We start from the raw sequence: 11,362 nt of genomic DNA, 5'->3' as shown, positions 1-11,362 counted from the left end.
GAAAAATTAAATGTAGATCTGAGTTTCTGGGTCTGCTATTTCTTCTGTTGGAGTCTCAAAATCAAATAAATAATTTTTACTGCACCTTTCATTTCATATAGTAGTGGATTCTTACTGAAAGTATCAGGTGCGTTAATCTGACTTGCCATCTCCTCTTTCTCACAGTAAATAAAAAAAAAACTGGTAGTGCTCTTGTTTTTGCCTATTATTCCTTGCTGCAATACAGAATTTACAGACAGATTAAGTCTTTTTGTCATTGTCCCACTAAGTGGTTGTCTCACCTATGGCATCCTGACACCTCTTAACTATATAATTATCCCATTCTTTTATTAACTAGACAAAATAAGTATTGGAAAGTAAGATGGATGGAAATATGTTTTCCAAAGTTTCAGCCCATCACACAATCATAACAGTACTTTTTTTGTAGGAAATCCGTTACACTTACACGATTATACTGAAAACATCCATGAAACCTGGTGCCTTCTTATTGTTTTAATAAATAACAGGCTCAAAACCTTCAGTTTATAATAGAAGGATGTCTTTAAAAAAAAACATGCCCATTCCCACAAAAGACGTTTACAAAAATATAGTATATAGTAATGTATACATAGTATACAGTATAAGACATAGAAATGCAAGAATAAAATTACAGGTGTTACATTTTTTCTGGCTGCCTTTGGTCTTTACCACCAGATGGGACTGCTAACTCATTTGATATTGCGGTCTTTCTGCGATGACTTGTTCTTGATCTTTCTCACCTTTTCCTGAGTTATCCATTTTTCTTCCCTTCTTTTTCTCACATCACAGAGTACATACTGCATTTTAGAACTTTTAGGCTAAAGAACTTGAGGTAGAAGCAGTCTCTCAGATACTCGGTTTCATCGTGGATTGCCCTATTCCTAAGCAAGCTGTATGACAGCTGTACCTTTCATAAACCGTTTGTTATGCCGTGGTTGCACAGGCTGACAACCGCGTCCTACTGTACCCAGGCAGGCAATCCAACTGCGGATGCTCGGCAATTCCCGGAAGCTGTCGGAGATTGCCGAGGAGAGAAGGGGAAAAAAAAGTTTGAGAGAAGAAGCTCCGAATGAGCAGGCAGGAACCACGGGGCAGTTTCGGGCAGAACAGGGGGCAGGGCCAATTCAGGAATCGGGCTTGCAAATCACGGACAGGGTCTTCTCTACGTTTCGTTCGAAAGAGCCGAGAAACGCGATGACAGAACATCTCTAGGAGCTCAAATGACAGAGCGTGTTCCCCCCCTATGGCGGTTCAGGTCTTTTCTAGACGGTCAGGGTTGATTAGATGAGGAGCCGGCTTGATAGAATGAGGGGCGAATCTGTACACGAGCACGTGTGTGTAATAATTGGTGCCCCGAGAGGAACGCGTTCCCCCGTGGCTACGGTGTGATGTACTGTAAGCCGCTGCCTAGCTGGGCGTGTATTTTTACACTGTATTTTTATAGGAGAGACCCAGTCCAGTTAGCCTTACACAGCAGGTCATCCTAAATCACCTGCTGATTAAAAACATTAGGAACACTTTTACTGTAAGTTATTGGTCAGTTGAGCAAGTAGTTTGTTGCATTAAGGGGATTCGTAAGAGCTGAAAGGCATTCCAAATGACTCCTAGGTCTGTTTAATTTAATACATTTTCCCAGATCTTCAGCAATCGATTAGAGGTTACATCTGCCGGATGGGACTCTCTGGGAGTGAGGGTTGGGGACCCCTCTTGTAAGGCACCGTGCAATAATTTAACCCGTGAAACTGGTTAATTATCCTTAAATGTAACCCTTAGAAGTTTCTTGAACGTGTGAGCTTTGTGTTTCATTTGTCTTTAAAGATGAGGACATAAAGGTTTGTCAGGAACACCTTTGGTTTGAATGTATTTACATTTTTTGTACTATGCTCAAAACTTCCTCGAAGCTTTATTCAACACAATGCCTGCTTGTTTAAGTCAACAGTATTGTTTTTTTTTTGAAGCACCTATCCCCGTTAAGCTCATTTTTCCCTTTTGGAGGAATAAAACTAATCACAGTTGTTGAATATCCAAAGAGCTCGTTTCATTAAAAATTCCGAAATCATTAACTAACTATAAATTAAATAGTTCCTAATTAGTTTTTGACACTTCTCTTTTTAGTTTGTGTAACGTGATCATACATTTTTTGTTCTGGTGACATTCATATTGATACTATACATAACAGCATAATTTACTGTAGCAGTACAGTACTGTACAGTATATTCATATAAATATCTAAACTGATTCTTGTTTGAGTCCAGAGTTAGTTAAATCCCTTCACTGGAAGTGACTGCACTGCAAATATGCTCAAAACAAATATAACAAAAAAAACTAAAATAAAATTAAATATCTATTAAAATGTAAGTTTGATAGTGTTGATGGGTTAAATGATGGGTAGTCTGCACTAAGCAATACTGTGTTCGAATTTAGAGCAATGATTTTCTTAATGGTTATACTACTGTACTTAAGCAATTTGAGTAGGCAGCTGTGTCAGCACACTTTGACTGCAAAGGAACGCGTGAAGGTCCATTCCATGCTGAAAGGTCAAGAAAATAAAAAAGACGTTTTGACTGTGGAGCTTCTTCAGGTGTGAAGGAGAGAGGGAAAGTGAGAAAGAAACAAGGCAAAGGAGACAGGGTGGGGAGTAAGTGGGGAACGGGTGTGGAGCACCTACAGCAGGTCTTTTAAACGGCAGAAGAGGTGGAGAAAGACAAAATCTGCAAATGAATGGAAAGGATTTAGAAGGATATTAGTCTGTCATTGAGTGGACGGGGGCGATGCTACCCAACTTCAAGAATGGAAAAAACCCCTGTGACAGGACGCAGCGAGATAAGAGAGATCAATGGGGAATATCGGTTTGGAGAGACCTTCGATCCTCACTGCTCTGACATGTTGTCTGAAACAATCTGCTGGTCTTCTTCCTGTCTCACTAATGTAAGTAGCTGGGCATTTTCTGCATGAGATGCAATAAATATGGTAATCTCCTGCATATTTAGGCCATATAACACTGAATTCACTACAATTTAGAGACATTAATTCAACACATAACAGCTACATGAACTACGTGCTGTTCATAGTTGATTTATTTATTTACATTGAAAACTATTCAGTCTGGTAAATGCTGCAAAATATAAAATTGAACATGGAATAAGAATAAAATGCAAATGGTAATTAATTAACAGGCAGCTGCATTTCACATGATTAAACTGGGCACCATTTGACAGTTTGACTAATCTCCCCTTGGACAGCACTCTAGTCCATCATAGGGGCTAGTCAACAAATACCCATACTGTACAAATATGGAGACAGCATGCAAACTCCATACAGACAGGCTACCATTCAATTCCGGACCCAGAGACGTGAGAGAGCAGTGCGGACCATTGTACTGATCCTGAATATTGTAGTTTTAAACATATAGATGTAAATAAATGTAAAAAAACTTGTAGCAAGTCAACAATCAAAATAATTAGTAGTTGTTCCAGCTCCAGGTCTTTTGAAATTTTAAAATGTTCATGTGAACTTGTTGGACAGGAGATTGAGTATTGTAGATACTTCAGTCTTAATAAAATGCTAGATAATTGAGACAGTGTTTTTTGCTTGGTTTTTATAAGATTTTGATTGATGCTACTATGGTAAACTGTAAATCTGGTACCCAATTCTCATAATTTTTGTAATTTATTTACATAAATGTATGAATAGGAAACTGTAACGTTATGTAATTCCTTATTACTGTACTTCCAGTCAACATTTAACAGAAAGCAGAAATTCTAACAATACTGTGCGAAAAGGTTACCGAGTTACAGTACATCCTAATAATGTGTGTGAAAGGAAATGTGGACTTATCCTTTTATTATATTTTAAATTTATTTACTTATGATTTACTATTTAGAAAGTAGATGTCCAAATCTGTATAATCAGATAAATCATACAATCTATTGTTTACGTTAAGAAATCTTTGATACCGATGCTTTTTCTAAGAAAAATGAAAAGGGCATAAAAAAAGGTAATATTATTACATAACACCTCAAGCGTTTTTTTCAAATGTCTTATTTTAAGCATATGGAAAAAAGACAGGGAAAGAATGATGTTACATTCTACATTAATGTAAGTAAATAAAATAAAAAAACAAAAAGGTGTGGAATAATACAGTAAATATATATTTATAAATGGAATTGAAAATACAATCAGGATTTGTGAAAAATAATTAATTAGAATTTGTAATGAACCAAAAGATGGATCATATGTACTTCAATACAAACAAGAAAAAAATGGCTCTGTTAAAAAATCAAAACTACTTGAACTGTCCCTGGAGACAGTACTGTGGGGGCTGAACAGTTTAACAGCTGCCTTGTTCCAACGTCTTGTTGAAAAGAAAACTGAAGTATTTTTAATTGCTTTAGACCCTTCACCTTGGGAATATCTGGAACTATGGCACAACCCCAGAAGAAAGAGAACATTAAAACCTCCTTAGTTAAAGCAGTTTTGTTACAATATTGTGTACAGAATTTATCTAATATGAAACTCACAAAATTGCAAAGGTTTTCAGACAGTGGCCCATTTTTAAAAAATGATTTATTAAAATAAATCAACAGCTCTTAAAACAGTTGCGTTTGGGGCTGACTATGATATTGCAAGGATTTTTCTATGGCAGTCTGAAATGGGGAAGGGTAGGTTTTATTAACATGATATTTTGAAAAGGGATTTTCAGCCAGTGAAGTTTAGAAATCTCTGAATATCTAATACCAATGACTGGATTTTGGCAAACAAAATGCTATACTGTAGATTGCTAACGAAGTGCATTTTGATAAATCAAAGTTTACTTTGTTTCACTCAGGACTCAACAAACTGAGCACGTCTAACAACACCTTACAGTATATTAACTCAGGGGTCTGCAGCCCTGGTACTGGAGAACAACAGTACTGCTCATTTACAGGTTCATAAACAGAGACATGTACAGTAAAGCACCTACTGTAACTAGGTACTGTAACTGATCAATTTCATTCAAAGCTTAACTGGAAAAAAACCCAGAAGATACTGCAGCTCTCCATCACCAGAGTTGGAGACCCCTACACTAACTGAAGCACAACAATGCCCTTACCCTGAGGTATCCACCAAATATCCACCAATCTAAATGTATCCAGCATCACGCAGAGAAACGTTTTAGCTATGGGTTTGCTTGTAGGCAACCTGCATATTACTGTAAATCCAACAAAACTGACATTGTGTAATTACTGTACATTCAATCAAAATTACAGATGCAGTCGTAACTTTGAGTGCTTCATAAAGTGCTGACAGGACTTCATTTTGCTAGGAAAAGAAAACAGCCAACAAAAACACAAAACAGGAAAGTTATAGCAGAAGTAATTTGTTAAATTACACACAGCATATATCATATCTGCATACCATCCAGATAGAAAATAAATGATAAAGGTATAATGTGTGTACAAGCAGGGTGAGCTCTCCCCTAGTCTACCCCTTACATTACACACAAATCTCACTCCCCAATGCAACATAAAATGCATATAATTATATACAGTACATTATATTTAAGTAGAATTTTATACATTTTCAGTACTCAAACATGTAATACTACTGTACATTGGAGTAAAACAAAAAAGCTTTTTTTACAATAAAATTCTTGTTAAAACATTGCTACAATTTTAGTCACTTTAAAAAGTCCAGCTGTTGCTCCATCTCATAACTTCTTTGAAGAAGACAATCCTAGATTCTAATCTTCAGATTTATTGTTAATGACGAAGACGTTCCACAGTGCATAAACTTTAATGTCTTACAAGAAACTTCAAAGCAAGTGCTCCAGAAAGTAATAATAAAAGATTAACCGTTAGTGCTATTGTTCAGCCAGATAAAAGTCTGCAAATATAAACTCGAACATCTCAAGGAAACAGTGAAGATTCTCTATGCCGTAGCTCCACACAGTCTGGATACAGGAGGAACATCTTTCGATTCCGAGTCCGGTCTCCCCGACACCACAAATGGCCACGTCTGTTAAAAGAAACACAGATCATTGTGAATGATATGACCCTGTACTTGTATTGCACTTTTGTCTTTTTATTTTGAATAGATGTGGAATAACTTTTTTAAACAAAGCGCACTTTTAAAAGTGCAACTACTGTATGCATTACCAGCTTAACATCATAATATGACGGAAAATAAAGACAATGACAACATTCAATTAACTAAAGTTTAATAACGATAATGATAATAATAATAAAAGGAGCATCTTACCAAGCTTACAGGATGCACGAAGCTGTTCTCATACCTGTCTTCTTGCAGGAGCTGTCTGAGATGTGCGATGTAGCTTGAGGCCAGTCGAAGCGTGTCCAGTTTGGAGAGTTTTGTGTCTGGTGGTACCCAGGGCAGACTGGTTTTCAACCGTGAAAAGGCTTTACTGAGCACCCGCATCCTCGCTCTCTCCCTCGCATTGGCTGCGTTTCTCTGAGACTGCTTACAATCCTTGTGGCTTTTGGAAATCTGGCTTTTACCGGGTCCCAGTCTGCCCCGTTTTTTCTTCATGGCGCTGTTGCTGCAGTCTGTACCGGACTCGTTTTCGGAATTTTCTGCGGAATTGTACAAAACTTTAGCAGACCCATCCCGTCCGGAGCTCCTGTAGTGAAGATCCAATCCATGAATAACCAACTCTTGAATGTCCTCAGTATCACTGACTGAGCCAGTAGACATTGCACTAGCACTGTGGTGGTCAAATGCCGGAGAGAAATGATCTCACTCTTTTACGTATATATGCTTGAAACAGACCATAGATGAAGGAACCTTTTCTTGGAAGACCTCTTTCTGAACTTTGATAACTACACTTATCTGGTTTTGACAGCAGCATTTATTTTAATTCCACAGACCGAACCATTAAGGTCAAGCGCCAGTACAGTAGTTTAAAATAACTTTTTTTAAAACGCCGAATCTTCCTGAAATAATTTAACATGCTTATATAATATCGTATATTACCCTTTGTACGTTTTCGATATTCAAATACAATATTCAAGACATGAATATTTAAAACACATCATCATTTTAGTTTCTGTTTCATTATGGTATATTCCAAGGCATACAGTACCTTCAACTTGGGAAGCCACTCCAAACTTAACTATTTCGAAACTGGGAACTCAGTTTCACATTCAATGAAAGCCACTCTGCGGTGTCTGTTGGCTTTAAACTCCCACCGCCTTAATATAAACCTCATAAATTATAAGGTAGTTATAATTATTTGTGTTTGCATAATGGCATTGCTTCTTCTGCAACCATTATTAATGGCTTAAGGTTGAGGTAATAGTGCTGTTTTCTCTCTACAGTATAACAAAAAACTAAGGCGAATGTGGAAAGAGTTAATAAACTACTGTATTATGACAATGCGCTACAGCAAAAAGTATCAATGACGTTATGTATTACATGCGCTATTTCACAAAATGAACTACTGCCGTTACTTCAAACAGCAACTTTTATAATGGTTTAGCATGTGGATGAAGTAGACAACACCATGAAAGACCTGTAGATTTATGATTTTTTTTTACATGTACTGTAAACTGAAATTGTCCGCCTTTTATCTGTTGTTACAGTATATACTGTATGTTACAATGTTTCAACTTTTTATTTTTTGGAAAAAAAAGTAGTTTGCCTTTTAGTTTTAAGTATGATATTTTAAGCATTTGTAAACTAGTGGCTCACAAGAAGTTTGAACGTCACATGAGATGGGGTTATAGTGTGTTCAATTCAGGGACGCGTACAATAGAGATCAAATCCTTTTGTGTTAAAGTACTCGGAATTCAAGCACGCAAACGCGTGTAAAAAATACGTGCAGACTACAGTGCATCTGTAAAACACCTGCCGGATCGCTGTTACCGACAGGTGGTACCAAAGTTTACGTTATAAAACGCGCTGCTGTATCTCAACTCGTTACACACTTGTGCTTAACGGTGAGGATCTCAGATTGGTGCCGACAGCCTTTATTAAGGGAATGACTTTTGAACAGCGGCTGCTTTCATCGGACTTGCAGTTCTGTGTCGTTTTATCTCCGGTCTGGCCTCAAGGCGATTCACCGCTAATCTTCGGAAATGTCTCTTTTTTTTAATAAAAGGCACAGATTATTAAACAATAAGTATACACTAAATTGAAAGTGAATAACACTTTTCAAAGGATGACCACTCTGTATACTGTATGGGTTTACGATTGAGGACTGTACACGCGGAAGTCACGCTGGCGCAGTAGTCAACACCGCTGTAGGGAACTGGGTTCAATTCCGGACATACTGAAATGCCGTCTGTGTGGTGCTTGTATTTTTTCTTCAGGTGTTGTGGTTTTCTCCCATAATCCAAAGACGTCCATCTATTTTCTTCCTCCTTCATCTAATGCAGGGTCGCAGGGGAGCTGGAGCCTAACCTACTGTAGGAGGCAAAGGCCACAAGGCAGAACACGCCCTGGACAGGAAACCAGTCCATAACAGGGCACCCACAGACACAGCTGCACTAGGGCCAATTTCCTCAAAGCCGATTAACCTGCTAGTATTTCTTTGGACTATGGGAGGAAGCTGAAGCGCAAGGAAGCAATGCACGTGACTATAGAACACACAAACTCAGAGAAGATAGCACCCCAGGTATGGATTTGAACCCAGGGTCCCAATGCTAACCACTGCATCACCTAGTATGCTGCCCCCATCCAAAGACATTGAGTACTGGTAGGTTAATTAGCTTCTGGGAAAACTGGCTCTGGTGTGAGTGTGTGTGTCTGTAGCTGTGTGTGCACTGCAAGTATTCCACCTTGCATCCATTGCTTGCCAGGATAGACTCTGACACCCTCGCTCCTCTGACTTGGATGAAGGGGTTAGAAAGTGGATGGACTGGCTGCATGGATACTATACATATCCCAAATAATAAAACAGATTTTTGGGACACAAAACGTCCATGTATTTAAGGTCAGGTAACTGAGCACACCTGTCACAATCCTGAGGGTATTGTATTAGAATCGTGCATGCCATGACTTCTCTGTGATATTCTCCCCATACACTTTTTGAAAACACTCTGTTAGGGAAAAGGCTCTTCTGAAACGTGCACAGACAGATGGCCCCAACCAGAATCAAACCCAAGTTGTGAGGCAACAGTGCTAAATGTAATTATTTATGCTTAATTAACATGTTATTTATCAATCACTGTTGTGAAGGAGGCATTACTTTCCCAGAGCTACTGTACAACTTAGAGGAGAGATACATGACATTGCTTTTTTTATTAGCAATTTGAAAAAGCAAGCAAGTTTGAATTCAGGATTTCAAGGGGTATTCAAACACAACTGGAACTTGAAATTACAGTGAAGAACAGGTGGCCTACAGTAGTCTTTCAGAAAAGACAATGTACCAGTGAGTCCTAGTATGAGGATCAACAGCGTGACCTGACATTTTGTACTTTTAATGCATGAAAAATAAGAAGCAAAATTAAGTTTTCAGCTCAAACTGGCTTTGACGTGAAGCTGTCGGAAGACCTTAAAGAACATGATACATTGTCTTAACCCACAAAACAACTACTTGCATTTAGAATTCAAAATGAATATATTAAGGCAAAAAATCATTTGTTCAGTAGGCTGGTCCCGATTGCTGCTACCACATACAGTATAATACACACAATTATTCTGAATGAAGACATAATTATTTTACAGGCTTAATAATAATAATAATCAGAGCTTTTCTGGACACTCCACTCAAAGCACTTTACAGGTAATGGGGACTCCCCTCCACCACCACCAGTGTGCAGCCCCACCTGGATGATGCGACAGCAGCCATAGTGCACCAGTACACTCACCACACTCCAGCTCTCAACGGGGAGGAGAACAGAGTGATGAAGCCAGTTTAGAGATGGGGATATCAGGAGGCCATGATTGGTAAGAGCCAAGGGGGATTTTAGCCAGGACAATGGGGTAACACCCCTAGTTTTAAAAATGCTCTGGGTTTTTAATGACCAGAGAAAGTCAGGCCTTCAGTTTTATGTCTCATCTGAAGGAATCTTTACAGTATAGCATCCCCATCACTATACTGGGGCATTAGGATCCACACAGAGCACAGGGTGAGCACCCCCTAGTGGCCCCACTAACACCTTCCTGTAGCAACCTTAGCTTTCCCAGGAGTCTCCCATCCAGGTACTGACCAGGCTCACACCTGCTGAGATTTTCAGGCGCAAACATATAAATATATAAAATATCTAGAAAATTTATTTGTCTTGTATATACAGTGCTTATAAAGCAATAATTTTAACAGGCTAAACACATTTGTTTTCACTTAAAAGTGGGAAAAATATAATATGTACTACTACTACTACTACTACTACTACTACTACTACTAATAATAATAATAATAAATAATAGTACCACTCCACTGGCCATTTAACTCAGGTTATATTTTCTGTGTACCTTTGTAAGTGTTAAGAACATATGAACATTAGAAATGCTGCAAACTAGGCCTATGTTGTTTGTTTCGTAGTTTAGTTTTTAAGCGAATCTCAAATATTATTTAACTATTTCTAAAAACGGTCCTGTGTTTTGACCTCAGCCATCTAGATGAGAAGTTTATTTTAGAGAACCACAACTAGAGAACACAAGAAATGTAAAAAAGTGTTTCCTGTTCTGTCCTCTAAAAAAATCCCTGTAAGTTAATCATTTTAACCATTTGTCTTTTTTCTTTACTGTTGTACTGTCTTGCATTCTCTTGGTCGCCTTTGTTCAAGATTGAAGAGATTTGGTTCCTTTAGCCTGTCTGCATAAGACAATCCTCTGTTAATTATTAGCCATATATTCAAACAGCCAATCCAGAAGGAACAACTGCTTTGACCTGTGTTAAAATGTAAATGAAGTCATACCATGCTGTACATTTAAGTTTTATATTTTTGAATGTACTGTAAACTGTAGAAAAACAGTTGGTGAATGTCAATTATTTACCAATACCCAAATCAAACTGATCATTTTAATTACATTAAGATCCCCTACGAGTTCTTGAAAGCACAGAGAAAGGTTTTTGAATTTTGAGGCTGATAAAAAAAAAGTCCTGCACAAGGAGAAAGCAGCAATGATCTAATTATAGCTGCTTTATAAGTCATTATGAGAGAGCATTAAGAGACAACATTCCCATGCCTAAATGCATGAGTGGGTTTCAATGTTTAGAAGTCCAAATCCACCTCCTCCTCCAAAAACATTTCCCCAAGGATGGGAGTCATTATTAATTGTTCAGGCTCATTACTTCCTTGGGATCACTAATGTGGCCTGCATTGCTCAGGTATCCCTCATTTTTACCACCCATCCCTGTGGAATAGCCCAGCAAACTCTTTTTAATACCTCCTGGCGCCAG

General features: G+C 38.0%; 1 protein-coding gene across 1 annotated transcript; it reads right to left on the bottom strand.

Moving 5' to 3' along the window:
- Positions 1-5,928: 5,928 nt before the first annotated feature.
- On the bottom strand, positions 5,929-6,711 carry msc (musculin (activated B-cell factor-1)). The gene is made up of 2 exons (XM_088919109.1): positions 6,259-6,711; positions 5,929-6,015 (listed from the first exon to the last, which is right to left on the bottom strand). The coding sequence occupies exons 1-2, from the start codon at positions 6,709-6,711 to the stop codon at positions 5,929-5,931; spliced, it is 540 nt and encodes a 179-aa protein (XP_088775235.1).
- Between the last annotated feature and the right edge of the window lie 4,651 nt (positions 6,712-11,362).

The sequence above is a fragment of the Atractosteus spatula genome, chromosome 6 (genome assembly GCF_055471065.1).
Source record: "Atractosteus spatula isolate fAtrSpa1 chromosome 6, fAtrSpa1.hap1, whole genome shotgun sequence".
Lineage (NCBI taxonomy): Eukaryota > Metazoa > Chordata > Actinopteri > Semionotiformes > Lepisosteidae > Atractosteus > Atractosteus spatula.
Note: the sequence above shows the minus strand (reverse complement) of the source record. Positions and strands in the feature narration are given on the sequence as shown.

Coding starts and splice junctions, on each gene's coding strand:
- msc (XM_088919109.1), bottom strand. CDS start 6,711: ATGTCTACTGGCTCAGTCAGTGATACTGAGGACATTCAAGAGTTGGTT. Junction 6,016..6,258: donor TCGTGCATCCTGTAAGCTTG/GTAAGATGCTCC, acceptor TTCTTTTAACAG/ACGTGGCCATTTGTGGTGTC.